Source organism: Ascidiella aspersa, chromosome 3 (assembly GCF_963924565.1).
Source record: "Ascidiella aspersa chromosome 3, kaAscAspe10.2, whole genome shotgun sequence".
Lineage (NCBI taxonomy): Eukaryota > Metazoa > Chordata > Ascidiacea > Phlebobranchia > Ascidiidae > Ascidiella > Ascidiella aspersa.
The window spans coordinates 17,868,367-17,885,406 of NC_139449.1; the positions used below are offsets into that span (position 1 = coordinate 17,868,367).

The 17,040-nt window shown below is 36.0% G+C and overlaps 1 protein-coding gene across 1 annotated transcript; it reads left to right on the forward strand.

Annotated features, from left to right (window-relative positions):
- Positions 1 to 1,207: 1,207 nt before the first annotated feature.
- LOC146160502 (RNA polymerase I-specific transcription initiation factor RRN3-like) lies at positions 1,208 to 15,533 on the forward strand. The gene is made up of 16 exons (XM_083385944.1): positions 1,208 to 1,369; positions 3,819 to 3,875; positions 4,630 to 4,723; positions 5,029 to 5,154; positions 5,215 to 5,320; positions 5,482 to 5,551; positions 5,617 to 5,715; positions 6,569 to 6,655; positions 8,078 to 8,189; positions 8,509 to 8,639; positions 9,411 to 9,541; positions 9,719 to 9,906; positions 10,961 to 11,069; positions 13,002 to 13,145; positions 13,818 to 13,899; positions 14,420 to 15,533. The coding sequence occupies exons 1-16, from the start codon at positions 1,247 to 1,249 to the stop codon at positions 14,552 to 14,554; spliced, it is 1,794 nt and encodes a 597-aa protein (XP_083242070.1). The 5' UTR covers positions 1,208 to 1,246; the 3' UTR covers positions 14,555 to 15,533.
- Positions 15,534 to 17,040: the final 1,507 nt, after the last annotated feature.

Genomic DNA, 17,040 nt, shown 5'->3' on the forward strand with positions numbered 1-17,040 from the left:
TACGGGTATAGGCTACTCGAGAAAATTGTATGTGCATTGTGCAACAGCAATCGGGTTAATATAAGTTTAAGGATGTGGCAACAAAGTGTTCGACCAAAAAATGTCCCATTATTTGGGTTAGATTGACAAAACGTCCAATTTTAGTAAGATAGGATATGTGATGGCTGTAGCTGCTACAGTGTAGCAGACAACCAAGAATCACGAAACATTCGCTCATTTGCATTTATCAAGATGATTGTGTCAATTTGTGAGGCCCATTAAATCCCACAGGTGCATCTGCACAGAAATCACGTAAAATTTGCGGATGTGCTAAAAATATGCGTTCCCCAAAATGCATTTCGGTTTCATGATCCTGAATTATTGTCAACAATTGCTGTGTTCAGCACTTTTCTAAACCAAGTTTATCCCTTTTACTTGGTTTTCCTGTGTAGACATTTAATTCTACGCTAAAAAAATAAAATAAAATAAAAACATACACAGCATGGATGATAAAAACGGATTAGGCAAAGTAATTTACTACAAAACATGCATTACGTCACAATCGTCAAAGCGCTGTTGATTTGTTTTCTTGCTTTTTATAGCTACGAACATCAACGAAAACATTTGCCAGTGCGAAATGCTCAAACTGTTGTGGCAAAAAGTGAAGAGATTTTAGTTTGAGAATGATATAAGTCCGCAAAAAGAAATTTCACTACGCAATTTGTCTGGTGTGGTGCACAGTTTGCGCACCTTACTTATAATGACCACTGCTTGTATCACCTATAAAGTTTTATAACGTTATCTGAAAAGGCGTGATGATTCTAATATACGAACTTAGAAAACTAAGTTTGGAAGCGTGTTTTGGAAAATAGTTTGACCAATTTTGAGTATAAGTCAGGATAAGGTATGATCAAAGAGATTATAACCTGTTGAAGTCTGTTTGGTATGACGAAATGCTTAATGCAACCATTTGCAACGGTAAAAAATATCTATGCATTTTTCGTAAAGTATTCCCTTTCTTTTGATTAAGATAAGGATAAATATAAAAGAAAATTGCCGCCTAGTACGTTTTTTGTGTATATTTTTGGACTATTTATATTAAAAAGGAAGATTTATTTTTCTGGTATCCGATATAACTTATTGTTTTGATTTTCGTCGCAAATGCACGTTGTTTAATGTGATGTAGCGTATGCTGCGTGCCTAATGATAATGTCCCTCAAAGTGTGTGTAATAAATTTATAATATCTACCAAGTTTAAAACTGAAGTATGAGCATTTTCAAAAAGTTAAACCGAAAATCTGTGACAAGTCACTTAACGGTTGGGGCGTCCAGCAACAAGCATGTCAGATTCGGAGGTTCAGTGACTGAAATATTGGAAGAATATGAAAAGGTTTTGTGTTTTCTTTAGCCTGTTTCTTTATGTTATTAAACTACTGAATAAATATTTTGGCGCTCTTTCACTATTGTACGTAAAAATTAATAAAAAAAAAAATTCTTCAAATGCCGCATACCACAACACATATTGTTTGGGTTAGGGTGCGGGTTAGCGTTTGGTTGAGGGTGGGTCAAGTTATTATTAATAATAAACATAATATTACTTGACCCACCCTCACCCAAACGCTAACCCGCAACCTAACCCAAACAATATGCGTTGTGGTATGCGGTATTATTATTATTTTTTTTTTGCATGACTTTTCACGTACAATAGTGAAAAAGCGCCCATATTTTATATGTAAATACAAAGTACTTCCATTTAAATATATCTTAAGCTGTCAAAAAAATGAAATGAACGAAGCTGTAGGAGCAGAATGAACTGTCGGAATGAAATTAACGAAGCTGTAGGAACAGAATGAACTGTCGGAATAGAATGAACTGTCGGAATGAAATCAACGAAAGCTGTAGGAACAGAATGAACTGTCGGAATGATATGAACGAAGCTGTTAGGGTTAGGGTTAGCTTCGTTCATCTTATTCCGACAGTTCATTCTGTTCATACAGCTTCGTTCATTTCATTCCGAAAGTTCATTCCTAACCCTAATCCTAACCCTAACAGCTTCGTTCATTTCATTCCGAAAGTTTATTCTGTTCCTAAAGCTTCGTTCATTTCATTCCGACAGTTCATTCTGTTCCTACAGCTTCGTTCATTTCATTCCGACAGTTCATTCCGTTCCGACCATTCATCAAATTAGTTTCGGCCCTATTCATTCCATTCCTACCATTCCGTAAATTAGTGAGCGTTCCGACCATTCCGACCATTCATCATTCCGTAAATTAGTATTACCCGGGTAACACTAATTTACAAAATAATGATGAATGGTCGGAATGCTCACTAATTTTGGAATAGTCGGAATTGTCGGAATGGAATGAATATGGCCGAAACTAATCGGAATGAAATGAATGAAGCTGTAGGAACAGAATGAACTGTTGGAATGAAATGAACCTGAATTAGTTAATTGCAAATTCCAATTTTGGGCGCTGATCCAGAATTCTACCACAGTTATGAAACGCACAAAATTAAGTTAGGTTGCGGATTAGCGTTTGGGTGGGTCCAGTATTATTATATTCTTTATTTAATAATAATACTTGACCCACCTTAACCCAAACGCTAACCAGCAACCTAACCCAAATAATGCACCTTGTGGTAGGATTCTAGACCAGCGCCCAATTTTAAAATAAGTTAAGTTGTTTGTAAACCTCCGGTGTGCATAAAACCTATTCCGACAGTTCATTCTGCTCCTCCAGCGTCATTCATTCCATTCCGACAGTTCATTCTATTCCGACAGTTCATTCTATTCCGACAGTTCATTCCATTCCGACAGGTCATCAAATTAGTTTCGGCCCTATTCATTTCATTCCGACCATTCCCTAAATTATTGAGCGTTCCGACCATTCATCATTCCGTAAATTAGTGTTACCCGCATTTCATGGCAGATCTTGGGTGTGCAGTGCCCAGGTTGAAAAGTAAGGCCTACTTTTTATCCCCCGCGCAGTTTCCCACTCAGCCACAGTCATAGCCGCGCATTTCATGCAAAATCAATGTAAAATGCGGTCAGCCGCGAAAAATCTCTCAAGCTAACGGTTTTCAGTATAGCATTCTATTTGCAGCCGTGCAAATTTTACAAATAATGTTATTATAGCCGTGCAATTTTAAGCTGCAAAATCGTCTCCCCTGTGCAAAACCTAAAGTTTCCAATCGGGTGCAGTGCTATTGAGGTGTTCAATCATGCCTTTTTGTACACCTGTTGTAGAAAATCCTACAGCAATTCCTTTTCGTGTAAATCAGATGTGCAGTTCAGCTTTGCACACAATGTTTTTCAAATAATAAGTATGGACCTCCAACAGAATGCAGACTGCATGTAGGGTAATGGATTCAAAGGGAAATAATAAAAGAAAAAATACTAAGTGATAAAAATAGCAGATAATGCAAAAAAATAACTCAGGATGCTCAAATTTTACCAATTTGAAGCTGCAAACTTACAAGATTTCAATTTTCAATCTGGTTTATGACTGTAATATGTTGCCGTTGTGCCTAAAAAACTGGGGTATTTCTATGTTATCCGTAACTTTAGGGTTTTTCTTTTTTTTGCATTCTCAAGTGTAAAATAAGGTGAAAGACAAGCTATTGCACATGAACTTAGGTTAAAGTCAACCCACTTTCAAATAAAAAAAAATTAACAAACTTATCCAATTCCAAGAAACAATTCGCCAAGCAAACACTGGAAACACAGTAATCCAAGTCGAGTCATTTAAATTAGTAATAATATTAAAAATCCTTAGTCCTTTACATGTTGTTATACATATTCCTTATCCCCAATAACAATTTTTGATATTGTATTTCAGGGTAATGAAGACAATTATAGGCTTTTCCTGTGTCAATTAAAAGACCCATTGATAAAGGTAAGGTAGCAACTATTATTATTTTCCTAATTAATTTAATATTATACTTTTTTTACTTACATTGCTGTCTGCCAAACCTTGGTTTTAAACCCAAAAAAATGTTTTTGGCAAGTGTCGAATTGACTCATGTTCTGTGCAAATCAATTTGTCTCTGTTTTTTTTTTAACACACCAAATCCATTTATATCTTTTTAAAACTATTGCAATGTGCTATTATCACTTAACTGCCAACACATAAAATTCAAGTGATTGTTATAAACTTTGCCAGTTTAAAATTAGGAATATCACTCTAAACTAGTTTGTTTAATTTTTGGCTTCAGGACCCCACTTTACAGACACATGCGTCCCTGCAATATGTACAATTTATTTTCAAATTGGTGGATTTTCCACAGTTTTTGGTTGGGAAACCAAAATTTAACCAAAAGAAACTTTCGGCACCTTCCAAAAAACAAATCAAAGTTATTTTATATGTTTACTTAAACCTTGTCATTTTTAGGGCTTGTCTGTATTTATAATGCTAAAACAGTCTGTTGTAAAATGCCTATAGACAACAGAAAAACTTACGATTGCGTTTGACACCCTTTGTATATACATACTTTGTTTTTAATGTACAATGCCCTTAGTTCGGCATATTTGTGAGTACAGTTGAGGTTTGGTAGTTGGTTACCTATTCAGATACTACTTTGGACTTTTATACCTTTATCTGTTTTACCTGTATATATATATATTTTTTTTTATATCTTTCATTGTGGCAGTCAAGTCAACTGGTTGAATGGTATCACCAATGCTCTAGTGTTGCACGGATTTTAGACAAAAAACAAAATGAGATTGTGAATGCATTGCTAAAGGGTAAATTTATATTTCTTATATATATATATATGTTTTGCTTTATTCAGTTGCTTTAACCTGAATATTTTTGATGGACTTGACTATATAAAGTTGCAATGTTTGGGTTTCTGGTGGTGACAGAACTTGACATTAACCTTTTATCACTTTAAAAGTCAACTTTTTAATTTCTTTGATCTACGATTCAACAAATCAGAAAAATTATTCGGGAAAGAAATATTAAACAGCTGTGTAAACATAAGTTAATGTGTTGCTGTATTATATCTTTAGTGAGGCTAAATATAGAGTACAATATTTTATTTTTGTAGTGCGATGGATGGAAAAGGAAGCCGCAGTAGTGTCAGCATACCAAGGGTTTATCATTGCACTAGTGAGCTCGAACACAGTTCATCTGCGGCCAGTTTTAAAAGCACTGACCTGCTGCTTTTTGCCAGGTATGTGACCCTTTTGCTTTTGGTGTTTCTCTAAGTTTACATCCACCTTTCTTGATACAGATTTGAAAAAAAAAGATTCCCTCACCAATATGATTGGCCTGGAAGATAAGCAAATTTATGAAACCACTCATGCTCTTCTTAAAAGTGTGCTCAGCCTTATACCTCAGTAAGAATGTTGCACCTAATTTTTGTTGTTGTCTGTTCTTGAGTACCACTCTTGAGTAAAAAAAGCTTTAACAACTTTGTTGTTATTTGTAATTCATTGCATTTGTTTTGTTACATTATTTAATTGCTGGTATGTTTTACTAAAATTTTTTTCTTCGATAGGTCAACTTCTGCTGTTACTGAGGTTTTTATTCGAAACTTTCCATATATGTTAAAAGACGCTTGTATTCTGGTAAAAAAGGATTTTTTAATTGCTTTATGTGTATTTATGCTAAATACTAAACATTCTTGTTTCAGGAGTGGTATGTAAAGAATCTAATATGTGTAACCACTTATGCCCCACAACTAAGATGTGAAATATTGGAGGTGATCATTCGACGCATGGCTGATATAGATGTAAGACTTTTTTGCAACGAAATATTTTATTTTAGAAAGCACTTGAAGTCACACTAGAATCCTACCTCAAAAACATATTTATCTGTGATCTGTCATAAACTAAACAACTTGTTTTCATGTTTTGGTGAATACTTAGAAACACTCTTCTATTGTGAATAGTTCATCAAAAACTTCTAAAATGTTATTTGATAATTCTTTATACTTTATTTAAAATTTGATGTTTGTGTAATGGCTGCTATGTCTATGAAGCGTAGAGAGTTCGTAGGGGAGCTGTAAGAAGGCTGCTGACTTATTTTATTACTTTCCTCTTTGGTTTATATCAGGGGTTTTTAACCTATTACCCATTTCTGTCAAGATCAAAGTCCCATTACCCAAAATCTAATTTTGCTATTTTACCATACTAAAAATATAAAACAGAGTTATTCAACAAATTATAGCTTGCTCAATGCTCGTCTCAACACTAACTTCAAATGCACACTTATAGCTATTGTATACTACTCTCAACCACTCCACTAAGAATACCAAAATAAACACTAACAGCAAACTGATTAAGAAAAAGTAGCTAAGCTAGCCATTAGCGGATACAAGAATCATCCTACTACTACGTCACATAAAAATAAAATACATAAAACCGGCCACTAAAATAATCACTATGACGAAACAATTGTAAAAATGATAAAATATCCTTGTGCTTGTTTTGGTTGTTTTAAAAGGACTCAAAACATCAAAAAAGTGTAAGTAATAAAGAACTTTTACACCTGTGACATTGTTTCTTACAACCATAATTCTAAATATTCTGGTTCAGCTGTATATGACTTATATCGGGTGACAAAAATATAGAAATTATATTCAGGTTAACACTCCAAGAAAGGTGATTCAGGAATCGGAAGAAAGTGATGATGAAGAGGAGATAATGGAGGATAGTGCTATATTTACTATGGTCAGTGGTTGTTGTACACAATGTTATGCTCTTAAGCTATATAATATATAGGCTATTACCAACCAAAAGTATTGAAAGCTCTCATAGTTTTTGACTGCTGCATCATTCTCAAAAGTTTCATGAGAAAAAAGGTTGTTTAAATACCAAAATTCAAGCCATTGCTCATCAGAGTCGACATAAATACCGGCCTGCAATTTTTTTAAAGATCACCTGTTCCTAATTGTAATCCCTGATAGGTTGTGCTCCTAAAGTGGTTACACAATTTAACCTCACAATTCTTTATCGATACCTTTATGTGCAGCGACTTGTCATGCTGACTTAGCGACTCCAAGATGACTGTAGTTCATAATGTTAAGTACATGAGATGTGTGCCGCAAATCAACTAACATGTAACATATATACAGGGTGCAGCCGAAAAACTTACATTTCAAATTTCAAACTAGGAAAAAGAGACAAATTTATAAGCAATCAACACATTTATTGTCTCATTTTTAAAGTTGCAAGGTTACCATTTGGATAGATGTATTTATGTTTTAAAGATTACATCCTGTAGATGGCGCCCTAGAGTCACAGATTCCCCATTTCTAATGAAATCTTTCAAAATAAATGCATGGTGTTCGCAAGTCCAGGACATTTTACATATTGATACAAAATTTAAAATTTGCGCGAAATATTATTTAGTAAAAAAAAATAAAACCTGAAACACAAATGGTAAGTTACTTGCTTCAAAATTTCAATTCAACCTTCTGTCAGACTGCTACAGCTTTGGTACAGTGACAATTTGAAATGTGGCATCTGCCCCACCCTGTATTACGTTTTGTTTGTTGCAACCTAAAAGTGATACACTGTTGCTACCAGACATAGTAATATAACAAAATGGTATTACCAGAGGAACTGTTTTTTGATTTAAATCAAAGTAAAACACAATACAACTGTGCCTATTAGTAACTAGGATTAGTCACTTTGAAAGTTACTTGGCAATCAAATGTTATTTTGGATAATAAGTATAACCCTAAGACATTGATCAATATTAGGATGGTAAAAGATTAGCGCCGTGCCTAAATGTGGCTGTTTACGAAACATTTACCATTATAAACACCAATGTTTGGCTTCCTTTATTGAAATAAATGTTTAAAAGCCTGTAGTAGCCCCAGCCACGTTGAGGTATAAGAAGATGCATGTATTAACATCCCACTGTTTGTGTGAGGTACCATGTCATTTAAAGGGACCCAAGTTACTACCACAATATTTTGTTTTTAGTGTGTAGGTGTATTTCAAAATTTGACAGGAAATGTGGACTACTGACCTATGTTAACTTAAGTTCCACCGTTTATCTTTGTTGTCGACATTTCACAACTGTACTTAAATGGCTTTTCAATCTCAAATGGTAAGCGTACAAAAAAACAATTCTTTATTATCAAGGATGAAGATATGAAGTCATCTAATGAAGGAATGAAACATCCACTAGCTGAGAGACTAGACATCCTAATGCTGACTCTTCTGCAATACACCAATGAATATTGCTATGTTGAAGGTACCGGTCCTTAACTCATCCTGGACCCTACATTACTGAAAACTATTAATTATTTTTTTAAAGTCTTTAAGAGTGTCTGTACCCCAGTTAGCAGTATTTACGAATTTGTTTGCTTGAACCTAATTAAATCTTAAATCAAGTTTTATTACCTTAATTTTCGCCAGTGGGGCAAAGTTGCCGTGTTTGTTTGTAAGTTCAAACTAAAACCCTTGCTGATGCAAAACAATAATACGATTCGATTATGATTAAAAGAAACGTATAAGCGCTTCCTCTTCTTCATGCTGTTTCGGCCTCCTTAAAATGATTTTTTTTGTTACAGGCCAGTTTAGCTTCAGGGATGGCAAACAGCTCTTTGGGGAGTTTTTGAAAGTTTTTGACATTGTGATATTGCCTCTTCATGAACTAGTTCATGTTCAATTCATACTTTTCTACATTTGCAGTTTTCGAAAGGTTTGCTGTGGTTTGTTGGTTTTCGGGCGGGCTGCTAACGAAATGCTAGGTGCAGAGATTTTGCAATTTCCTTAAAGAGGGCACAATGTAACATTCCATTGTAAAACGTGCTTAGTACGCATCAGGGTTACTCAAGGTCAACTTTAGGCCAATATTCAGCGAAGTCACGCCACAGTGTAATTGTTAAGTGATGGTAACACATTACTGTCATTGGTAAATTTGTATTGTTTGCAGCATAGTGTTTGGCTGCCTTAACCGATCAGTTTGTAGTAGTAAAACTAACACAACAATGTCTAACAAAACGTACTGAAATGTAAAGAGTACATTGTGTTGCATTGCACTCACTTTATGGCCAAAAACATGTATGTAACAACCTGGTGTTGCTATCGTGTTTTATGTTTTTTTGTGTATTTACAGTATATACTGCAATTAAAACCACTTGTTTAAATGGCAAATGTCAGTTGTTTAAAAAGTTTATTATTTGTAATTTATTTTTTCGATTACAATATACATATCTTAGCGAATGGTTTTGACGTCAATTGCTGTTTTGTCACTAAAAGAAATATTTTGAACAATCCCTACAAAATATAAAAGTCAAATAATTAAACAAAAACTTATTAGGATTCAATATTCGGTATTCGTTAATCGTTATTTTAGATTCGAATCCTATTATTCCTTGGAATTCTACTTCGAACTTTACAGCTCAACAATAAAATATTTATTTCTGTATCGTAACGATGAACTGATTAAATTTCTGTATATGTTTCGTAGACCTTCTACTTGGCGTTTATCCAGCACTGTTGGGAAAAGTTTTGCGATCCCAGTGTCGCGGCCATTATTCGACAAGGTGCCATCTGCTACGTCGCGAGTCTAGTCGCGAGAGCCAAGTATATCACTCTTCAGTAAGAGATTCGCTAATTCACATCTATTTCCTAGTTTGACATTCAGTGTAAAATTTTGATGAAAGTCAACTTTAATTTTACTTTTCGGGTTTAGCACAATATTCGTGCGCAAGATAAGCTACATCCTTGGGTCCCTGTACCATCTCATAACCATAGAAAAACGTGGTCTTTCTCTAGGACAGCGACCACTTGTCTTGATACGATGACGTCGTGGGCTCATCGTTACGTCAAAGAGTCGACTGAGTCGGGATCGTTCGACTCTGTAAGCTGCGACATTTCACGGCACAGCACATTCTACAGCGCGTGCCAAGCCATCTTCTATGTCGTCGTGTTTCGTCACAAACAAATCCTGGAAACGAAGAAAGGTGCTTGAACGTAACTTATATGTGACAATCGCAACTCCACAAAGATTTTACAGGCTACAGTTTTTCCTTATGTAGTCTTTACTATTTTATAGAATACCTATTGAAATATCTAGGTATGTCCGATACTTGTCATTTTATATCATTAGCGATACCCGATATTTTGAACAAAGAGTATCGCGATCCGATGTGATACCGAATAACGTCATTAGTATGCTTTTTACAAGTTTACTTTTAAAGGTATATAATCGCTGTGTTGGATCGCAGATTAGGTCTGAAATTGCTATATTAATTTGGTATCGTATTGGCACTAAACGAGTACCCCCTGTACTATTACTTAGCATCAGGTATCAACTCCACTCTGATATTATCGGACATCCGTAATCATAACTAAAGTCAACTAAAAGTAGTTGAAACCAGGGATGCGGAGTCGGTTAAAAATTAACGGAGTCGAGACGGTCTGCAACACTACAGCCTGTCTTTCACCCATTATCTATTTTAAGGTGGATATTCAGCAATCCACTTTTTGGGGTGTTATATAAATCATCCACTCACAATGCATGGTTGGAACCATTACAATTTGCATTTTGCGGCAATATTAGGTATAAGATTTGGTACTGCGCTCGTCGGACTCGGGACTCGAGCAGTTTTCCTGAGTCCGACTCCGACTCCGCAGCCCTGGTTAAAACTGAACCATGTCGGATCCGATTAACCATATCATTCAGTAATGCCTAAATGGGAAGAAGATTAATTTTCTTTAATTCGGGAATTTTTATAATATATGATTCATCAATCTTTCAAAAATAACAAGATAGTCTCCGAAAGAAGTCCCCCATGAAGACCATGAATGTTTAAATCTTCTTATTTTTCCTCGGTATTTATGCCTGGTGAAAACACTAATAACTTTTATTCAAAGTGGTTGTTTTGAAAACCCAAGCTTTTGTTTCTTAAATAGATCAGTTGAAAATGTTTTGGGATTTGTGTGGATAGTAATTCGTAGATTATGCTCTTCGCGTCAATTGTTCGTGTGTTCCTAATGTTTTATTTTATATTGCAGGTCACCACTACCTAATGGGCCTAAACCTTCAGCATCTTGTAACCAGCCATCTAAACCCGCTACGAGCGTGTTTGTCATCGGTGGTTGCTCTATTTTCCTCCACAATGCGGTATTTAGATTTGCAATACATTTACTAAATTATATAGTAACATATATTGTCACTTAGACTTATACAACGTTACTTACTAAACACGTGAAATAAAATATTCAATGGTGCGAAATGAAAAATTGAGTGCCTGAGTGGTAATACCTTCAGTCACGTGATTTATTTTTTTGTCAATGCTTAATGTTTCACCGTACCGACAGTCCTTTTATCTACTACGCGTAGACTTTTGGGCTTGCTACAGTTAACAAATCATGCGCAACAAATATTGTTTTTGCATTTCGCCACATTACAGCTATTAACTGTCACAGTTAGAAAAAAAATGAAACTGATTTGTGTTTATTTAACTCAGTCTTTATTTAAATGTTTATTTAATCTAAATGAAAATTATAGTGCGATGATAAAGTTAAACGGCTAGTACTTTCTGAACATGAAATCGAATCTTTTTGAGCAAACTTGAAACTTCAAACGTTGGCCAAATTTGATTGGATTAACTTTTGCCGTCAACGAAAAAAGAACAGAGGGCCTGAGGACGACCATTCGTGGAATTTGCCTTATTAGAACTACATTGTAACACGTGTAACTGTCCTTATTTTCATACCATCTCTAAAACACGATCTTTATTTTGCGAAACAACCGTATCGAGATTCGTATTTACATTATTTAACATTCATGACATAAGTGTCAGTGTCACCCTTCATTGCATCATTAGTTGGAAACCTGAAAGTTTATAAACTTATCCGGGGAAATTCGATATGCATAATATGCGATTTATAACGTTGTAGGATTTTTTGCGTTGTATATGTTTAATTTAAAAAAAGACAACCTATAACTTGGTTAAACAGTTACAGTAGTCTCGTAAGACGTAAATAACCCAACTTGGCGATAAAGTCGTAGTAGAAATGGTGGGCATTTATGCCTTTTAGCAATACATTAATATGCATTCGTGATTTAGAGCAATTGGCTTTGTGGAAGCTGTCTACCAGGGTTGTAATTTTTTTTAACCACACAAAGTATATATCGATGAATGTTGCATCTTTGGGTGTTTGGTAGTAGCCAACTGTAGAACAAGTCCACGTTTTGCCGCAGTATATTTTTAGAGAGCTATATGTACCTGTATTCAACACAGAAATATTATGCTAGCGGGGCAGAAGTATAAACCTGGTGCCTGGTCCCAGGTAACATATCTTGTCTCTGTATATAACGTTCTTGAACATAGCCACTTCAGAGAATGTTTAAAGCTTGGCGTGTCGCAAAATACGTTAGGTTTTTAAATGACGGTTATTATAATTACCTGATCGCCCGAATGGCCCTCACGCACAATAAGCCCCTCCCATTTCTGTCATCACATGATTAAATGACGCATTTCTGGAAAGTGATTTGCAAAAAAAGTCATGACCGACTAATTGTCCTAAGTATGCATTTGTAAGCCTTTTTTGATGGTGGAGTTTTTCTTTAATGTTTAGTACAAATAGTCGACTGGTCTGCCCGATAAACAAATACGAATTCAGTAGGACGATGATTTTATATCCTGTTTGCGTTGGTTTATAATGACGTCCTTTGTTTCCTCTTTGACAAACCGTTACCACGCTCGTAGGACAAAAGTATTTTATATTTGGCGAGCACGTGACCAACAACCAATCCAATCCATTGTGTAAATCCGGAAGTAATGTTCCAGTTGTGCCAGTCTTGTGATTTAAAGCGAAACTGTTGTACCTTGTCACGAAGTTTGCTCTGCGGTTGGACAAACTTCATTGCAGGGCATCACATTTTCCAAGTAGTTTATTTCACTTACTGTACTTTGAGATTTGTTAACTGTTTTGTCGTTTAATACCATTTGAAATCAGTTCATCCTTGTAGGAAACAATAGGTACCACCGATTGGCATACATTTATAGATGTTTTCTGTGCAGCATCCTTGTGTCAATTGTTTTTATAGAATACACCAGATCGTCTATTGCGACACAATAGTGGAACGCAACAACCGGCTCATGCTGCCTGTTGTAGGCTTAACGTCGTCGGCTCTCGCCACCCCAAACCCACTCGAGAGCTTTTTTCCTTTCGATCCTTACCTACTGAAAAGGTGAGATTTGCTATTGCATTACCAGCTTTTTTAGCATATTCCAACAAATTTTAATGAGTAAATTTATCGGGCGTAACTATCAGTTTTTTTTACCACGCCTCCTAGCAACCGATTCAACAGTACATTTTTAAGACGTAAAACAAAAAAGTTTCTCGGGCCCACTAGTCACTTGCCGCTGTTGTATTCTGCCATACACAAAAGTACAAGTTAGGAAAGTCAAATTATGTAAAACTTTTCTTTCTTTAACGTCGTAAAGCAAAGCCGTTCGCCGCCAGCAAAACCTATGCTATTCGGTAAAAACAGCTGCAAAGGAGTCTCTTGTTCTGTGGACTTTTCACCACCTTGGTTGTAAAACTGTTCTCTCGACTTCTAAGGACCAGTGTTTTGCTGGTTAGAAACTCCCCTACAGATAAGGACAATGCAAATTGCGGGGGTGGTCCTTTTACCCATTTTGTTCATGTTCGACTGTTCGTTCTTCGTACGATTAAACGAAGTATATAGTGCGAAACCTGTAGATGTAGACTATGTCGTGGCGATGGAAGTGTAATATTTGAATCTACTTTCTTTTCCATCGAATATAAGCAGTTTATAGGAAAACACACGTCATTTATTTAGCGTTGCGTGGGCGGTGCCTATAGTATATACTTTCATTTTATTGAATCTTGTTTACAGATCGTCTGTGTTCATTGACCCTCTCTACCAAGAATGGGAGGGCAGAGTGCCACACAACACTGTTGATGAAAACATGAACGAAGTGAGTAAAGATAGCAATCGATTGTTACCAATTTGTTTGTATCCTTTATTTTAGATTTAAATAAATAGACTCATTTGAAATCTAACCTTGCTAGGTTTTTGTTTGATTAAAAACATTGACTTGTCAGATTAAAAGTGTCGTTTACTTTAAGGTTTGTTTCAGTAATATAAAAAAGAAATATTCTCGCCTAGCGCATGACATTTCCACGGCTTGTTAATTGTTTCACTTTGTTTTGCAAGGCATGCCTAATTTTAGAACTACAATGACACCATTTTAACTGGATGTGTACATGCGGCATGCGCATTAAACTTCTTTTCGTTTAAAAAAATGTGTCATGAAAATAGAACAATCTCCCACAGCTGTCATCGTACTAAACCCGCAATAAACCTAGTTTTGCGAGCTTGTGCAAGCTGGCAATACTGTCCAGCTGCTCCTTTCTGTAGTTGTTATCCAGCAATTAACGCTTTTATGAAAAACAATAGGGGCTCGGCGAGGCAGTTAATAATTGTTTCTTGAACAGGAAACCCCTGACGAACGGCTTATGACGACCGACAATCAGCTGTTGTGCGAGTCGCTGAACAGCGCTGTTGGATCCTTGTCCAAGTCCAATCCTCTCACCCCAGGCTTTTCCATGATGTCCGCCTCGCCTTTCTAACGTTTCTTCTGTTGTCGCCGACGTACAACCTTGCTTTTATGATTTCTTGCCAATCTGTTGTTGGGCTATTAGGCAATAACTTTGACGCGATGCTAGCTCTTTAGAGCAACTAGGGTAACTTTACAACCTCAAAACCGTTTTTTAATGTTTAATATTGTCCATAAAAACAATCATAGCTATTAGGTTGAATAGGTATATTTGTGATATATTTCTATCGCGGACATTTTAGTTATTTTATAGGACAACATAATTTACCATTTGTTGGACAACTGTTAAGGTTGCTCAACTTTGATATTGGCGTACATTTTGAAGAACTATCCTATTTAAGGATTTCCCTTGCTTTATAAATATTCGTTACTTAGTTTGAGGGAATCTTTCCATCCCCTTAAGAAAACAATATACTTCTATAAACTCTTTGTTACGCAATGTTGTTGCACAACCTACTACGGAGTTTGGCAACTCTTCGAAAACGTCGACTTTGCAATATGAGTGCAGCACGCGTGCAATCTCATCCTTTGTTATGTAAGCTGTAGTATTACCAACCAACATCTGGATATTATCGCCCATTAGAATTTACGTACAAATATGTTCTTAGATGGTTGCTATAAAACGTAAAAACGAATGCCTCTGGTAAACTATGCGTTTGAAGTGGCAATAAAATAACAGCCGGCGATTATTGTTTTGTTTCTTTTATTTCAATACCATATGGTTTAAAAATGTTGGGGTAAAGTTGCTATTTTCTTTTCTTTGGGCCCTACTAGATAACAGAAGCGCAAACATTGTTTTGCAAATTTAGTTTATAAGGCAATTATTTTGTATTTGTTGTTATATTTAAACGTTTGATCAACGGTAATAAGATACCGATTTTCTTCTATTTCTACTATCGTTTTTGTGCTATTTGACGTGCCATCGCAGAGGGCGCTTTTCATTTTTTAAACCCTACTGACTAATCACAAATAAAAACTATTCAATACACCGAGGGCGTTGTGCTTCCTCACGCAGCTGTCAATGTTTAGAGCAGGGGTCGGCAACCTACGGCCCGCGGGCCGGATCCGGCCCGCCGATGTAATTCATCCGGCCCGCCGCCTCTTGACAAATTAGACAAATTAGAGTCCATTTCACATACTTTTTGACTATTTTAACTACGTAAGTACGAAAAATGTTCGCGCTTTGCGCGAAGGATTTTTATACGTCCGGTTTGTTTACGTTTTTATGCTGTCTTTTCAACCAAATCAGCGCTTGTTTATTGTTGCACCGTGCAAGGCTACCAAGTGCGTCTCGGAAAAGTTGAAAACGTATTCAAAAATATTGCACATGTATTTTTTAACTTTTTTTTTATTTTTTATTTGCGGCAATGTATTAGAAACTTTCACGAAATTTAAAAGACATGCCGATATAACCCAAAAAAAATCGCACTCGCTTCGCTCGCCAAAAGCGCCTGACTTCAATAGCTGACTTAAATAGCTTAACCAGACTTAGATAGATTAACTTTATATGATATCGCGTTTTCCTCGAAAGAGTCTAATTATACTTTTCATTAATAGTATGGATTATGGCGTGTAAACTCGAATTTTAAACCAAACAAACGCTTTTTTTGCGCTTTACTGCCTGTTTAAACGTAGTTAAATACGTCTGAATGGCAAAAAATAATCCGAGGCCCAATTGATTCACAGCTGTTATCAACATTTTAATAACACAATTCTTAGTTAACATTTTGTGCGGCCCGCAGATACCTTTCTGAGTTTGCTTTTGGCCCGCGACTAGAAAAAGGTTGCCGACCCCTGGTTTAGAGTTTACTGCACGAAATCAGCGTGCTCTAGTTAATTAATTTGTACGTAGGGAGAGTATTTAAAAAAGTGTTTTTTGTTGGCTGAACCTCATTCAGTGGCTACATATAAGGGATACACAACGAAAAGTTTTGTTTGTTAAAAGTACTAAGCAACAGTTTAACCCTGTAGAAGTACTCCAAAGGAAATCAGTCTCGTGTCCAAATGGATCAGCCTTTGGTCAATGCTTAGCTGATATTTCGTCATTCTCGGCCTATCAGCCCGTCTTCTAATATGCTGGGCTGCTGGCAAACGAGCGAGCAAGCATTTTTTTCTTTCACCCGAGCAGTCGAGACAAAAGAACCCGCTTCGCGTTTGGTTCTTGTGACGTACAACTCGAGTCATATGACTTCTGACTAAGCACAATTCACAACAAGGAAATGGTCGTTCGGATACGAGGCGATTTTGTTGTTGTCGTCCTCGACCTTATATAACAACGAATATTATTTAAAGTTAAGTAGAAGCATGTGAGCCAGGTTTAATTATGGGCGTCTTGCAACAGCAAAACAGTGAATTGAAGAAAGTTTTTTCAATGATAGTTCAAATGAATAAAGTTATGTATATAATATACAGTATATTTATGTGCAATGTTCTCTGGAATAAGTATTACCGTCACCAATACCTGTTTAGAAACGCCTTCTATTGGCTGCGAACTTCCTA